The 17,755-nt window shown below is 31.9% G+C and overlaps 2 protein-coding genes across 2 annotated transcripts in view; both read right to left on the bottom strand.

Moving 5' to 3' along the window:
- LOC111615383 lies at nt 1–2,244 on the bottom strand. The gene is made up of 2 exons (XM_023356802.1): nt 2,144–2,244; nt 1–1,229 (listed from the first exon to the last, which is right to left on the bottom strand). The coding sequence occupies exon 2, from the start codon at nt 973–975 to the stop codon at nt 223–225; it is 753 nt and encodes a 250-aa protein (XP_023212570.1). The 5' UTR covers nt 976–1,229; nt 2,144–2,244; the 3' UTR covers nt 1–222.
- Nucleotides 2,245–13,861: 11,617 nt separating this feature from the next.
- LOC111615394 (zinc finger protein 337-like) overlaps nt 13,862–17,755 on the bottom strand; it is a 9,961-nt gene continuing 6,067 nt past the window's right edge. The window contains exon 3 of the mRNA XM_023356824.1: nt 13,862–14,340. Coding sequence (XP_023212592.1) covers nt 14,116–14,340 — 225 coding nt within the window. The 3' untranslated portion in view covers nt 13,862–14,115. The remainder of the gene's footprint in view (nt 14,341–17,755) is intronic.

Below are 17,755 nucleotides of genomic sequence, written 5' to 3' on the forward strand. Positions count from 1 at the left end.
TTTAACAGCATTTTACAGAAATTTAGCAGCAAACGTAACAGTAAAATTCATTAAAATTACAGGAAGAAATTTATCAGCAAACGTAACAGAAAAATTCATTAAAATTACAGGAAGAAATTTCCAAACTACATTAAAATTTTTAAAAAATTACTCGTTACATTCAATAAGTAAAGAATAAGTACCGATTATCCTAACATTTGTCTTTACTTTTTTCCTATATTCTTAGCGATTTACATATCGGCGCAACAATAAAGGATAAACAACAGCATAGCCTACGATTGAGGGACGTCCTGCTTGTATCGATGGTTCCTGCACGTTTCGAGTTGAAGGACCCGCTTGCATTGATGGTTCTTGCACGTTTCTAGTTAAAGGACCCGCTTGCATCCATCGTTCTTGCATGTTTCGTGTTGAAGGTTCCTCTTTTATCGATGGTTCCTGCACGTTTCGAGTTGAACGACCCGCTTGCATCGATGGTTCTTGCACGTTTCGTATTGAAGGTTCCTCTTTTATCGATGTTTCCTGCGCGTTACGAGTTGAAGGTTCCTCTTGCATCGATGGTTCCTGCACGATTTGAGTTGAAGGTTCCTCTTGCATCGATGGTTCCTGCACGTTTCGAGTTGAAAAACCTGCTTGCATCGATGATTCTTGCACGTTTCGAGTAGAAAAACCAGCTTGCATCAATGTTTCCTGCACGTTTCGAGTTGAAGGACCCGCTTGTATCAATGTTTCCTGCACGTTTTCAGTTGAAGGTTCTTTTTCCATCGATGGTTCCTGCACGTTTCGAGTTGAAGGACCCGCTTCCATCCATGGTTGTTGCACGTTTTGACTAGAAGAACCAGTTTGCATCGATAGTTCCTGCAAGGGTTGAGTGGGGGTTGTAAAAATTTCGTGGTCGCTGTTGTGCTGCAATAGTTTTTCTTCAGTTGTAAAATCTGCAGGACAAACTGTACATTTATACGGTTTCCTTGAATGCATTTTTAGATGAACAAGAAAAGATTTTTTAGTTTTCTAACCCTTAGAGCATTGTCTACACACATAAGGTTTTGCTTCTGGGTGGATGCCATTCATGTGTTCTAATAAAGCTTTTTCAGTTACAAATCCCTGTCGGCAAACTTTGCACCGATGTTTATCCATTGAATGATTTAATTGATGAGAACGGTATAAATATTTATCATGAAAAATTACATCACACAAACGGCATCTATAAACCATTTTTCTTCTTGGAAAATCTGTAAAAACGTGAAATCACTGCATTGTAATTACAAATAAAAATTTTTAGATAATGTTTTTAAAACTAATGTAACACTAAACAATAGAACAGCGAAAATAGAAACAAATTAAATTAGTCATTTAAAGTTATGGAGGTTCAAAACAAAAAATAAATGCACCTTACATGTAAAATCAATTTTCGTAGAAATGAATAGAAAAAACATTTCGAAAATAAGGAAATTTATATGTCAAAACTTCTTCAGTCTCCATTCTTACAGTGAAGTACAAACAGGCTAACAAAAACCTATTTTAAAGTTCTTTAATAACTAACTCATATTTATTTCCTACTATTAAGTAATATAAATTTTAACTTAATACTCAACTAAGAAAACAGTGAAATAGTAACATAAAATGGATACTTTGTACACTAACTTAGTGAAAAAACGTAAGACTGCTTTTTTCAGAATATTAATTTTCTAAAAGAATTTCTTTCATTACGAGGTGGACTGATAGAAAGTGAAATTAACTACACAAAACTCGTGCTTAGATATTAAATTTAAACGTTCACATCAATAAAAATCAATAATATTATTAAGATTTAAACTTAAAATTGGTTTTAATATTTGAACTAGAAGCATCCACTTTAACTGCATTCGTTCAAAGTGGAGAAAAGCAGAAAGCGAAAAAAAAGCTTAATTGTCTGCTTACGATGCTATTTAATTATAAATATGTACAAATTGTACATCATTAATTCATTTAAGAATCGCCTTATCTGCTCTACTTCAAAACTTATCATTAAAAATATATTAATTAAGAAAAAAATTTTAAATCTTCGAGTCAAACAGATTGCATGAGAAAAAGTAATGTTTGGGAGTCATTGACTTAAATTTTAGTATTGATTTAATTCTAGAATATAAATTAATGTCATACATACCTAAATTCTTTCGTAATTACGACGTACCAAGCTGAGAGTTCTTTCTACACAAGAGTTACTTCATCTACCGTTTAAATAACTATAAAAGTTTTTAAATTGTGTTTATAAAGAATGAGTAAAATCTTAATTTTTTCGTAAGTAAACTACAGAATATTTTTATATCGGTTGTTATAATAAAATTAATAATGTTTAAGATTTTTGTAAAATGATTAATATATTATTAATTTACATAATTAATGTTATTCAATTTTGAGCAAACTTTGCATTATGCAGTAATTTTCTGATTTAAAGTCCAACGAATGTTCCTTCTTTAAGCTTAATTTTGAAAAAAAATCTGTTTAAGGAATTTGAAAACAGCGCCATCTTAATCCAGTGCATTCACGATTGTTTTCATTAATTCAAGTTTTATGTACAGTGAAGAAAACAAGACATTTTTGGGGTGAACTAGAAGTATATTTTGTATGTTAGCTTGAAACAAACAAAACAAATTTGTTTTTCTCTGAGTTATTCTATCACTTTAAGGGGTCCACCACTGGCCTACCAGTAGCCAATCAGTTATGTTCCACGAACACCAGACGTTCCGTAGTGAATTCGTGTCTTGCCATGACGGACTGGCCACGTGGTGTTTTCCGGATTTTCTGCACGTCTGTAACGCCTGAGTAGGGACCAGTTACCGTTAAAAAAACCTTCCGGAAGGCATTATTTCCCGCTTTACTACCACAAAACTATTATTTCACTGACAATTACATCACACTTTATCACGGGGCGATATTGTTTAAAAGCTCATGCCAAACTAGCTACTACATGACAAGATAAAAAGTTCAGCATAAAGTTTTTATTTTATTTAAAATTTATTTTTATTGTAGAATTGTTTAAAAAACAAACATGACAATAAGATCAATAGAAATTACGAAAACTAAATTTTCAAATAATAAAATTTTTAAAAAGTTTATCTTGTAAGTATTTTTGCATGGCATATTATTAAAATTCAATATATTTTTAAAATTTGTATTTCAGTTAAAATTTTGTATACAAACATTTAATGTTTTTTTTTCTATTTTTCTTAACTTAAACGTGATTTCTTCACCTGGGATTTATTTGGAGAAAGACAGTAATTATGAAAACTGAGTGGTGATTGAGCAGATGATGATTTCTTCTAGAGTTGTAGTTGAAACCTTTGCTTTTTTCAAATGAATCTTTTACTTTTACTTGAACTTTTTTGTCCACCATCAGGAGTTCGACTTGTAGATGGAAGACAGTAATCATGGAAGCTGAACGCAATTCCAGATGTGGAATGATTTGGAAGTGTTTGTATTTCTTCTTTCTGCGAACTTCGTTGAGGAAGAACCTGCTTGCATCTGTTTTTCATCTGAAATTTTAGATGTAGATGGAAGAGAGCAATTACCAAATCTGAGAGGGGATTGATTTGAAAAAGGGCCTGCTTGCATCTCCTTTTCTTCTTGAGTTTCAGTTGAGGCCTTTTCTTTTCTCAAATGAAATTCATTATGAAGCATATAGTTTGCTTTTTTACTGAATCTTTTATTACAGGTAACACAAAAATAATAAGATGTTTCAGCATCATGAATTTTTTTTGTGTTTTATTAAGTGATGTTTATTGTCGAAACACCGAGAACAAAGTTTACATAAAAATTCTTTTTTAGCTGTATGTAATTTTTGATTATGAATCAAATTTGATTTATATTTGAATGCAGTATCGCATTGTTTTCATCTGTACGGTTTTTCTTCCGAGTGTTTTATCATGTGTTTTTGTAAACTTGATTTATTTTGAAAATTCATTTTGCAGGTTTTACACTCCTAGATCTGTTTTGGTATGTGAGTTTTGATATGTTTAGCATAAAGTGTTTTTACTGTAAAATTATAAGGCACTGTTTGCATCTATATATTATTTTCCTTCACTTGGAGGCCCTGTGAAAAATAAGAACTACATTTAAGGTACGAGTTTGCTTTGAGCAATGGTTCCCAAACTTTAACAGAAAACTTAGATTTAATAAAGAAAATAAAAGAAAAACAAATTAGTCGCGAACATACCTTGTAAATGAAGTACTGTTTACAATAGAAAAATTCAGCAACGAGTTGCTAACTTTCTTGGGAACATCTGGTAGTGTTATCTGTTATTATATTTTATTAATTAAAAGCATTTTTTAACTATTATAAAATTTCAAAAAGCTTCATTTTGAGTTAGGAATGGATTTTATACAACATTGTAAATGCTAGTAAAATTGTCATTAAGTCTGGCCCTACTGGAGATACACATGACCCTCGTTATCTCTTCACTCCCTCAATCCTTAACCACTATAATTTAATATTAAGAATTAAATCGAATATAATATTAGCAATATTTAAAGTAAAAGTACCCGTTTTTACTGAATTTATTCAAAGTGCAAAGCAGCTGTAAGCAAAGTAATGGATCTTTGCTTCTTACACATGTAAGCAGCTAAATATCCATTTCTTTGTTACGAGCTACAACCATACAATAGATTTAAAGGTGATTTAACAATTGTAAAATTAAAATGAAATTGATAAAAAAATTTATTTTACAGCCAATTAGTCTTTCAGAAAAATAAATTTGATTAGATAATAAAGGAGTTTCATATTAGAAAAGTTTGGGAACATTAACATATTATTATTATTATTATTTTAAAAGAAATTATTAATTTATAAATGCGGTTTAAGTTTTAAATACTTTTAAAAGTATTTTTCATACGTACACAACTTTATCTTCATTCACAGAACAGGAAATTCGATCTTTATTGAAAATGTGTTTATGATGAATGAATAGAATTTTGAATTTATATTAAGGCAGTAGAAGAGGAAACAACTTGGATACGGGCTCTCCTCTGTTCTGTTTTTATTCATTACGTAATGATTTTGCAATTAGGCCTAATTAAGTGGCTCATTACTGCAGTGCTATTAGTAAGCATAATGATGTACGAAAGATTTAATGCAATATCGCGGCAGTTGTATTTGGCTGTAAGACAAAATGCAAAATATGAAATTAACAATATAATGCGAAAACATATGGAAATCTGCGAAATAGTTGATGAAATAAACGATGTATTTGGTAGTGTTTGCTTTGCTATATACGAAATTGTCGTTTATATCGTATCGATCTTTTTCTCTAACACAATATTTACTACTTCAGCTAAATACGCACGAATATTTCTTGTACTTTGCTCTACTCTTTGCGTTTGTTTCATGGTAACGATTTCGTTTGTGGTTTCTCGTGCCTTCGCTTCGGTAAGTTCGAAATAAAATAAATTTGAAATATTAGTTTTAGTTAAGTGTAAAGTTAAGAATAGTCCATGTAAGTACAGCAATGTAAATTCATTATCATACTTATTTTAAATTATAATTTACGAACAACAGGCTTATGATTCTTTTCAAGAAATTCGAAAATTCAATTTGATTTCTCTTCTGTTGGAAGTAAATCTCAAGGTAACTTAACAGTCTAAATTTTGAAATTAAGAGTTAATTTTCACACAGCTAATTATAATTATTTACAGGCGTTGAATTTTATGAAAAAGTTTCGAGAAAATAAAATTGCGATTAGTTGTGAAGGATTTTTTATTTTTTCTATAAAATTTCCAATTCAGGTATTTGTATAAGATTAAAATAACGGAATATGTGAAGTTTTTATAAGTTTTATGAATGATTAATGAAGCAATACTTTAAATTCATATTTAATAAAGTATTTTTGTTGTATAGATGTACCAATCGCTGTATAACGTTTTCAATATATTACTTCAGATACGAGATATTTTTGAAGGAATTGACAAATCGTGTAAACCAATCACAAAACTGCCACTAAAAGTCCCGACGTGTACTTGAATACCGTGTAATGTAGAAGAATTTACACGAATAGCACTATTGGCTTATATGAATTGTATAGATTTGATTTATTTTCGAACAATAGATTCGTAAACTGATTCAGCAACGTGTCCTCTGCAGAAGAAGCATGTTAATCAGTCATTACGTCACGATCTGTGAGATTAGCCGGGGGTACACTAATTCGTTAGTACCACTTAATCGGCCTATTCCGTGAAAATAGTTCTCCGAGTTTCGAATCGTAAGATCCGATCGTAAAAAGTTTACATAGGAGAGCGTATTTTAAAATGATCTGAACGGCGAAGTTCAGATGTTCGTCAGGATTCCTTGACACCAGTTAATCGATCTTATTATACGCGGATTAACACGCGTTTACGATCTGATTCGGAATAAATTGATGAGACATACTGATATAATAAAACAAGAGTAAATTTAATAAACCAAACAAACGAATACAAAAATTCGATTACAACCATTTATCGACAAGCTAGAGGCTACGACTTAATCTATGCTAATGCGCGTTCGAGAAAGAGAGCTCACAAAATGATTCTAAACATACGACCTGTTAGTTGTCGTCTTCGTTCCGTAGATATAGGACACCTTGTAGATAAAGTTCATATTACTTTCGTATGGGAGATCAATTCGTGCACAAAATATAAAAATAACACTTCTTCTAAGTGTAGACTCGGGACTTAGTCTATCGGACTCCGTTTTGGGCGTTGGCCATCAGGAGGGAAACGTATGTGGAGTTTGGATGCTTCGGATCTGTCGAAGAACTCCTCGAATTCTGACTAATCTCCCCTTTTATTTCAAAATTTCGTCCAATCATCGTCCAGTAACTCTTTCGTGAGAACGGACGAAAGGGGGATGAACGAGGGGTAACCATTTCCCATTTGAGCGAGATTTTTAACCAGATACGGAAAAACAGCGGATGTTCTCTTCTGTGGAAAGGAAGTAACATCTGTTATCTGGTTTTTCCCACGTCTAAAACAATATTTTTCTCACCAAAAACGAAGTATTATTTGGTGACATTAATTTACATAATTAATAAAAATTCACAAATTAGACCCAGGGCCTTTCGGATCTCNTCACTGAGTTACTCTCAACTTCAGCAGAATCGTCATCACAGTTTCGTACAGAGTACTGTTAAGAGCACTATACAAGACATAGTCTGTGTTGTTTGCTCAAAAGCAGTATCCAGTGCTCACAAGTGTAAATCGTGTGATATGTTTGTTTACGTAGTTTGTGGTGAAGTAGATCCTAAACAGGAAGGGGATGGTAAGAATGTATTGTGCAAGAATGTATTGTGAATGTAAAAAGAATATAGATCAGAAAATACAGCGTGAGGAAGCCAAGAAATGTTTAGAAAAGCAAGCAAAAAAAATGTTAGCAGTTTCTAATGCATAGCACCGAGACGTCGATGAAGGTGTCGCTATGGAAATTAAAGTACCCGAAGAAGACAGAGTAAAAACTGATGCACGCTCAATTTTAGCTGTGGTTCTTAGTAAAACAGAGAATAGCTTTTATAAACTCGGTACTAAAACGGGTATTTTAAAACAATTGTATGTAAAATCTGAATTTAGTATTTGCAAAGATAGAGTTTTAACGAAAGAAGATGGATGTCGCTGCTGTAGAAATATCTTTACGTCAAACAGCAATAAAACAATCCCTTGGTACTGAGCAGGGTTTCAGAAAATGTAACTGCAAACCAAAATGTACCACAAATAGGTGCTTGTCGCAAAAACCAGTTATTACGTAATTTAAAGTGTCACCAATCTTTAGATTACAATAATAAGCAAGCACAATTTTATCATATGTTTAGCAGATTCATTTCCCTAATTGTAATAATATTTTAAACCGTTTGATTTTTGTAATACAGTTTTTTTAGTTGATTAATGATTGATTCTATCAACTAATTTGTTGATTGTTTGATTGTATTAACTTGATTTTTTAGATATCGAAAATGAAATAAATAACATTATGTTAATTTAAGCGTACAGAAACGTTGCTGTTGTTTCAGCAAAGAACTTATTTTCACTTTGCGGAGTGCCAAGTAGGTAATGTGCTGATTACCTAGATACTCTGCACATTACCTAGGTAATTTGAGAAATGAAATAATTTTCGCAGTTTTAACGGATCACTCTAGTTAATCTGCAGATTAGCAAGGTAATGTACACATTAACGGCTTTCGAGATTTAGCGGTAACATATAGACTAGCATTCAGATTGCTAAATCTATCGTAATGAGTGGTTCATAAATTTTGGATTGCGGGAATTATTTTTCTCATTTTTCTCAATAAATTTCGAATAGTCGTTACAAATTAATCGTTTACTTTTTCTTAATATGTATACGCGACTATAATATTCATTTATAATTCTTATTATTTGTAAATTAAAAAATCATCCGATAAAACTCGAATTTTCATGGAAATTAAAATATTTCATTGAATATTTTTTAATGTTTTAATAATCTAAGTTTATTAAACAACGAATTTATGTTAATTTCTCATTACGAAAATTTAAATATGGAAAATTAACTATAAATTTCCTGAAAATCATATCACTGCACATTTAATTTTTAATGATGATTTATGCAAATTATTCAGCAGTTTATTTGTTTAAAGCTAAAAAATGAGAAAAAGACTAATTTTAATTTAAAGGCGGCATTCTGCATGGTTTTGAATAAGAATTGCCAGCTTAAACAGAAACTGAAGGAAAATTTGGGAACTTTCGCACGCACGAGCCACGCGAATTTACGACGACAGATCAACGAAGTCATGGTTAGAAACCTTTTTGCCCTTTAAGCAACAGGGTTGGCTCACCAGTGGCCGAGTTGTCTCCATTGCCGCTCATAGCGGTGGTGACAAAATTTTAAACACTGGGAAGTTTGGTCGTAGGTTCGCGCCGCAATCGGACAGGCTGCTCGGAGTTTTCCATGTTATCTCCTTGCCAATAACGACTAAATAGGAGGCCAAATCCCCATAAAAGTCCTCCTGTCAGGCATTCTTTCCCCGCGCGCGCGTTTTGGCCGTTTGAATTCGGCTGGCTCGTCGGTCGCACAGCGATCACTAACGTCAATCGGAGAAAAAGCCTAAACTGAGCTATACTCTACATATCGAAGAAGAGAAAGAAGAAGCAAAACGGTTTGTCCTCATCTATCTCAACTAGGAAACAATAGTAATTAACAAGTGAAATACGGTATATTTTATTTATTCCTTTAATGTCTACTTGTTATGGAATTAACACGAAACGCATCCATTGCCATGTTTTACGATCTTTTAATTTTGTGTATTTTCTTTTGTAAAATGAACTTTCTGAAATTAAGTTATTGTATTTTAGTGAACATAATAAAATTTCACAAGAGGGTTAGTAAAAATTGCATATACATCTTAGACATCTTTTGACGTTTTGTAATGGACTTAGCATACGGAAAATTACATTATAATATAACAAGTGATAACTACAGAAGGTTGATCGTGTTTCCTAGTGCCGATTTCTATATTACCCATATTTTCAGTTGTAGGAAGTAGAATGAAAGAACTGGCCACGTGCTACTGTATATTATGAGTTTTACTACCGATAAGTACGGTTTAACAATCGCAAATATGCCACCTAAATTTTTAGCCTTTTGGTCAGATGATGTAACTACTCTATATGAAGCAAAATATTTAGAAACACATGTTATTAAAATGTGGAAAAATTGTGGTTTTTACGTTTCATGATTTGGGATACAGTTAGTTCTCAAAAGAAACGATTCGCAAGAGCCAGGATAGTCGTCAAGTATTTCAATTCCTTCCAGAATAAGGAACGCTCCATGTCACACACCAGAGGTAATAGCAAAGAGCGACGACTGATCAGGCCAAAAACCCAACGAAGTGTTGCCCAGAGTGTTGGAATAGCCCAGTCGACAGTTCTTGTCATTATTCACGAGAATTTGAAACTGGAAAAATGCAGTAAAGGTCGAGTTTTCTAGCTGCTGTCTCATCACATTCAAAAACAAAAGACCAACAGCTGAAAACTGTACGAAATGTATCTTTCGGTAAACAAGTGGCAGTTTGTAGTCACGCTAGATGAAGCATGGATGTACATGAACAATTGCAACAAATCGCGGGCAATTTACTACAGACCATCAGATAAGAGACCATACCAAAACTGGTTCAAGAAATATCGCGAAAGTTTGCCATCAGGCTTTGTGGTCATTGCAGGTTATTGTTATAGTGTTAAACTAAACATCAGAAAAGTTAAAAAAGAATAAAAATTAATTCGACATACTACTAGACTAACATTCTGAAACACCGTGAAAAGATCCCTACTTTGTATGTAAATGATCAAACAAATGTATAGGTGAATCAAGACAAAACTTCTAGTCATACCTGCAAATCATATTTGCAAATACCTGCAAGAGATTTCAGCCATCTATTAAAACAGGAAACAGGAATCCATACCATCTGTTTCGATGATATTCACGTTAAGACACCTGACACGATTCCAATGGACAACTGTGCGTTTAGTCTATTGAAACGAGCTCTAGAAAGCCATTGTCTATAAACTATGACAGGCTTATGGAAAGCTTGTAAAAAGGAATGGGACCGTTTAACGTAAACGTTCTTCAAAGAAATCTTCTACAGTGAAAACTTCGATGTAGCGTTTCACAACATGGCCATCAGATCGAGTATAATTAAAACTGGCGCCATGGCATTTATGTTACTTTATAGGCCTCTGAATTCGGCATTATATAACGCGATTAACCCTTTGTAGTCGTAATTATGAAAGAACAGCAAATAAGATAGTTTTGAGATGTGTTAAAATCGCTGTCAATTGTATGTAATGAAAAATTTCATTCAACAATAAAAGTTTTCTGGTTTGCTCAAACAAACAAAACACAAAACACCTTATGTATTTTGTTTACTTTAATAACAATATGAAGGTTAGCAACAATCAGCCTTCCTGTTCTGGAGATTACATGCCAAATAGTTAACCAAAATATAAATATTACTCAGTTTGTTATACATTTATGTACATACGTTTGTTTAATGGCGGTATTATGCTACGATTATGCTAGCAGCATCGAGTGAAAATAAAATTTTGTTATGGTTTTCGTAAAAAAATCGAGTTATCGTATATTTTGAAGCGAATTGATACTTATATATCAGTATGGCGTCGTCACTAATCGAAAAGCCAATATTAATTAAAAGAAAACTTATAATTTATATATTTATCGAAATAAGTATTGTAGTAGTGATGTCAAATACTGGTTTTCAATAATACATACAATCCTCAGTGGGGACATTGCCTTGGGAAACTACTTTAATACAGCTAGATTCAAAAGCTGAAATATAAAAGTTAAAGAAACTATACATTTGTTTTTATTTGCGTTTTCAGACGAAAACGTGAACGTCTGATGGTGAGCATCGCCATCTGGCAATTCTAGAAGGTTGATAATGGCATTTGCTATGTCTAGCATAGCAAGTAGAAGTTCGGATCAAACTTCTTCATATTTTACTGTTTGGAGTTACAATTATAGGGTATATTATTGAAATAATGACTATTTAGACATTTATAAATTATATTGTAATAAAAATTTCTGGATTAAAATCGCCTGTATGTAATTATTCAAATTTATCGGAAGTAATGTGAATACAGAACATACAGAATTTGCATTATTTCTGTTCATAATAGCTTAAAATTCTGTAACAGCAGGTTTGGGTTTTAACGGCATCTTTAACCACTAACAGCGGAATACCTTTGTAAATTTTCTAAAAATGATTTCCCGAGTTGATTTCAGATTTACATTAGCCACTAATTCCCTGAACAAAAGTATTACGCAGTCCTATCCTCTTATCGTACGGTAAGAGACTCGACGCAATTTAAAAGTAATTTAGTGTTGTCAAACATCCAATACATATTTTAAAATAGTTTAATTCGTTTACTTACATTCGCTAGTTACATTCGTCATTGCTAAACGTTTCCGCCATTTATCAGCACTATCTTTGAGTCAGCGCGTGACGTGAATGTGTGGCGCAACGTGTTTTACTTCGAGATCAAACGTTAACAGTGTACTTCTGTTTTCCGTAGAAAATTAACGTTTAAACTTCGGCTGCACTGTTTAAACTTGAGTTAAAAACTTTAAATGTTTAATCTTAAGAAATGTCTTTATGTTGTCTGTAAATTATTAAATTTATAACATTTATGCGTATGTATAATGTATGATGTTCAAAACCATCTACAATGTATTTTTTATATCATTACAATGAAATGCAGTTTATAGGAAAAGTAGGGGGCTAGTAGGCAAGATCTACTAGAAATGACAGACACTAAGAAAAAGCATAAAAAATTTCAGACTACTAATTGGAGAAAAATATAAACAATAACTTAATCAACACCTGATCACTCACTGAGAGATTTATTCTTAAAACAAACGTTTTGAATCTAATCAATGGATCATCGTCAGGTAAATTAGAACATTTCCAAAAAATAGAACAACAAGTTTAAAATACAAAATTATAAATATTAATAACGGATAACCAATATGTTTTTAAATAATAAAAGATTAATACAAATGCTGCTAAAATTAAAAATAAAAATAAAATATTCAAATATAACAAACAAATTTATGTATACAAAATATTAATACTTCTAAATTAATAGACAAATTGATAACACTAAATATTAATATTGCTTAATAAACTGTACAGACTTAACCATACAGAGTTTTTACTGTACATATTATTAAAGCTCCTGCTCTTATTTGAAGTTTTTAACTGCAAACTTCCACGCGAAAAAAGTCCCTCGGCATCTTTTGCGTTGATGCACTTCCCTTTAAGTTTGCTTTTATAAATTTCTAATTTTTCGGCCGTTCTTGCCAAGGTCGGAGAGTGTATTTGTTTCAGTATATCTGCTTTATTCCATCTTACTATTGAACCCCCCCCTAAATTAGTTTGTGCCATTTGAGACAATACTGTGGCATTAGAACCTTTTCTAACATCATATCTGTGCTCTTTTATCCTTACCCCTAGGTTTCTAGTAGTAACTCCAACATATTCTTTATTCATTCCTAACATCTGATTCTCGTATGGGATCTTATATACACCCGACCTATCTTCTTTTTTAACTATCCCTTTATCATTTCTAAGTATTCTGTACAAATTCGGAGCTCTTTTTAAGACTATTCTTGTATCTTTTTTATTTGCGATTTCTTTCATAATGCTTTCTAAGCGCTTGTTGTACGTAAATTTCGTGTATGTAGATGGACCACGACCAGATACTATTTCTGTACTAACTTCTAATTTATTGATAATCCCCTTTATAACATTCCTCTTGTAACCCAACGCTTCTGCTACCTGCATGATTCTTTCTATTTCTGCATCCCTGTCTATTATACTTTCGCAGTATAAAAAAGCTTTCCTAACTAACGCTCTAAATGCTGCTAATTTATATTTATAATGATCATTAGAGCTAGCAGATATATAAAGTGGGCTATGCGTTGGTTTAATAAATACCCCGGTAGATATACGTCCTTCTCTAAACATTAATGTCCAAAAAATGTACCATAACAGTGTTTTTTGCTTTAGTTTTAAGCTAAGGCCATCCTCATTATCATTAATTCTATCTATAAAGTTAGCAATTACTCGATTGCTTTTCCAAATTATGAATATATCATCGACATACCTTTTGTAGTATATAATATTGTTTTTGAAATTATATATACAATTGTTTATATTTGAAAAATATAAATAATTGTAAAATACCGTGCAACTTTACCTGTACAGTGCTAGAAGTTCGCAATTCAGGAGTAGTCTTAATGTACAAAGATTTTCCATTGAACAAAATCAATAAAGTAAACTTTTAATTTTATAAAAACATTTATTTCAGGTTTAACAGCATTTCACAGAGATTTATCAGCAAAACTTAACAATAAAATGAATTAAAAATACAGAGAAAAATTTCCAAATTACATTAAAAGTAAAAAAAATTCCCTGCTACACTCAACAACTAAAGTAGAAGTAGCGATTATTATGACATTTATCTTTCACTGTTTTATTCTATTCGGAGTGATTTACACATTGGTGGAACAACGAATGCTAATGAATGACAAAGCCTATCATTGACAAAGGTTCCTGAATGCATTTATGGCTGTTGAACATTTCGAGTTGAAGAATCAGCTTGCACCCATGGTTCCAGCACGTTTTGAAAAGAAGAATCAGCTTGCATCCATGGTTCCTGCACGTTTTGAGTAGAAGAATCAGGTTGCATCCCTGGTTCCTGCACGTTTTGAGTAGAAGAATCAGGTTGCATCCCTGGTTCCTGCACGTTTTGAGTAGAAGAATCAGGTTGCATCCACGGTTGTTGCACCCTTTGAGTANTGTAATTTAACAAGAAGTATCAACCACATCTAGAAAATAATGTTTCATTATTTGAGTAACTAAACATAACTATAAATAAAACTTCTATAAACATAATTTTGTAGAAGATGAGTTTTATTTTCAAAACTTTGTACATTAAATGCGAATAAAATGTGCATTTAATTTAATCCCATTCAAGACACGACACATGACTTCATCAATTTCCCAACACCCGTAACCTATAATCAGCAGAATTTAATAATATTAATGTACCTAATACACAAACCTCTGTGCATAATTTCAGAACCTTTCAAGAAAACGTATAGGAATCATTTAACTTCGAATTGGGTAAAGAAACCCTGTCACACATAGAGGCACACTAATATCAATGCATACGGGAAGAACTCTTAAGTTTTGTTTTTCATTTATACACGTTTGAAGATTCTCAGCACCCAAAAATGTAAATATCTTTAGTACTAAATTTGATCGATTGCAATATATAAACGTTTGTTATACATAACAACCAAGTAAATAAAATTATTACAGTATAAAAGATTAATTATGTCAACAGAAAAGCTTCATGCATATCTTATTGTTTTTGTAAACTATAAAAAACGCTTTTATGCTGTTAGCACAAAATTTTCCATAACGGTAAGAAGAAACTATCATGTGAGAATATTCACAGAAGTCACTTTCACACATGCTCAAAAGCTATGTGGAGAATGTCGTTCCAAAGTTGTTTCAGGACAGAAAGAAACTTACACAACGTGGTTCATTCTTGTGCTTACGGTTAAATTTCTGCAATTCACCGCTGTATTCCTGGAAAATAAAAATTGGCATGTGCACGCTGTTTATAAAACTTCAAGCAATTTAAATAAACTCCATTATCAAATAATAATTGTATATAACATAAGGAATTGCACTTTAATTCCGATTATTGTCATAGATTTATAAAGTCAATAATATTATTAAAGTAGATAGCAAGATAAATGTTATACAATAAATGAAAATGGTATCAACCAATTAGAAAATGCACAATACTGATTCGAAAAGAAATTCTTAAGATATCAATATAAAATTAGTGTTTACGATTTTATATAACGCCGATACTTTCTATATCTTCAGTCAGATTCAATCAAGCTGCAGCACTTTACTTAGCGACCACTTAACATCATGCAATACACTATTTATTAAGTTAAATGGCAGATAATTGCGTCTATTGCATGTTTTCACCTTTACTAAACATTTCTGCACTTTTCGGCAACATATTTTTAGCACGTTGCGAACACCAACAGCTTAGCGAAAAACACAAGAAATGGGTAACAATTTATGGAAAATTTCTGCATTTAGTATTTGTCGTAGAGTTGATAATGTTAACAGTAGAAAGATTTAAAACAGACGACGATCCATTGTTATGTAGTCCGGTTGTAAAAATTGCAGGAAGTGGTTTGAACAATGTTTACCTTTTGAGCATGGTTTATCTTGCAGACGTTGGTATGTTGATAATGCTTCGTATTGGCACAAAATATAAATTATCTATTGATTTCAGAATTTCAGGGTATGTAGGAGAAAAAGAAAAAATGCAGAAATGGCAGACAGGCACGATTTTTTTGTTTGGCTCTGCGTACATTAATATATTAATCGGTTCTGTCGTTTTTTCATTTTACACATTTAAGGCAGTAGAACAGGATACAACTTGGATACGGGCTCTCTTCTGTTCCGTTACTATTCATTACGCAATAATTTTGCTATCAGGTCTACTAAAGTGGCTCATTACTGTAATTGTAGTATTAAGCATAATGATGTACGAAAGATTCAATGCAATATCGCGGCAGTTGTATTTAGCTGTAAGTTAAAATGCAAAATATGAAATTAACGATATAATGCGAAAACATTTGGAAATCTGCGAATTTATTGATGAAATGAACGACATATGGGGTAACTTTTATTTTGTTATTTACGGCATTGCCGTTTATATCGTATCGTTCTGTTTTTATAACACAATATTCACTACGTCAGCTACATACGTACGAATATTTCTTGTACTTTGCTCTACCGGGTGCGTGTGTTTGGTAGTATTAATTTCTTTTGTGGTTTCTCGTATCTTCACTTCGGTAAGTTCGAAACAAAATAAATCTGAAATATTAATTTTAGTTAAGTGTAAAGTAAAGAATTGTCCATGTAATTACAGCAGTGTAAATTAATTATTATACTATTATTCAATTATAATTTACGAACAACAGGCTTATGATTCTTTTCAGGAAATTCGAAAATTCAATTTGATTTCTCTTCCATTGGAAGTTAATTTCAAGGTAAGTTCAAATTGCAAATTGTAAAATTAAGAAAGCTGAATTTTGACACTTAAAATTATTGGCAGGCGTTGAATTTTATGAAAAAATTTCGAGAAAATGAAATTGGAATTAGTTGTGGAGGATTTTTTATTTTTTCTACATAATTTCCAATTGAGGTATTTGTATAAGATTAAAATCGTTGATGTAAATGTTCATAACAGCCAAAATTAATTTTTGTATTAATTTTTAAATTTAAATATAATAAAGTACTGTTTTTTTTGTAATTTTCAGCTGTACGAATTGTTGTATAGCGGTTTCAATATATTACTTCAAATAAGAGATATTTTTGAAGGAATTGAAAAATCGTGTAAACCAATCACAAAACCATTAATTAATGCTACTGAAAGTCCCAACGTGTAGTTGAATAACGTATAATATAGAAGAATTTACACGACTAGTACTATTGTCTTATATGAATTGTATAGATTTCATGTATTTTCGTATAATAGATTAATAAACTGATTTAGCAACGTTTCTTTTGCACAAAAATCATGGTAATCAGACCTGACGTCAGGATCTTTCGTTTTAGTATAGATATTACCGCTATAGCTCGAAATCCGTTAATGTCTACTGTACATTACCTAGCTAATCTGCAGATTAACTAGGGTGATCCGTGAACGTGCGGAATCAAGAGTTTTTCGCATTTTACCTAGGTAATCTGCACATTAACGGCTTCCGTATCGTTAAAGTTCAAAAGTTTGTTTCTCTCATTTCCTTTCCCTACTCCTTTTTTTTAAGTAGATAAATTTAACTTTTAGAATGCAAGCAAGCACCGAATTGCTGAGTAAAATTAAGAAAAGATTCTTCGCAAACCTCTTTAGCGAAGATTTAAAATATAATACGTAGTGTTTTAATAACAAACCAAAGTATGATTCCATAATTGAAGATGTAAAGCAAATAAAAGTTTCCAAGAAGAAAGAATCATCTCGAGATTATCAAATAATTCAAAGGTGTGATGTGTTGACTGTACGAGGCTGTGAAAAACTCATTGAGCCGTTGTCAGATGCGCGAGAAAGGTTTGAAAAAGTTTGTCCATGCCGGAGAATTGTTTGACATTCGATAAAAACTGAAGAA

Source organism: Centruroides sculpturatus, unplaced genomic scaffold (genome assembly GCF_000671375.1).
Source record: "Centruroides sculpturatus isolate CEXI.00-Female unplaced genomic scaffold, Cexi_2.0 scaffold161, whole genome shotgun sequence".
NCBI classification, from domain to species: domain Eukaryota; kingdom Metazoa; phylum Arthropoda; class Arachnida; order Scorpiones; family Buthidae; genus Centruroides; species Centruroides sculpturatus.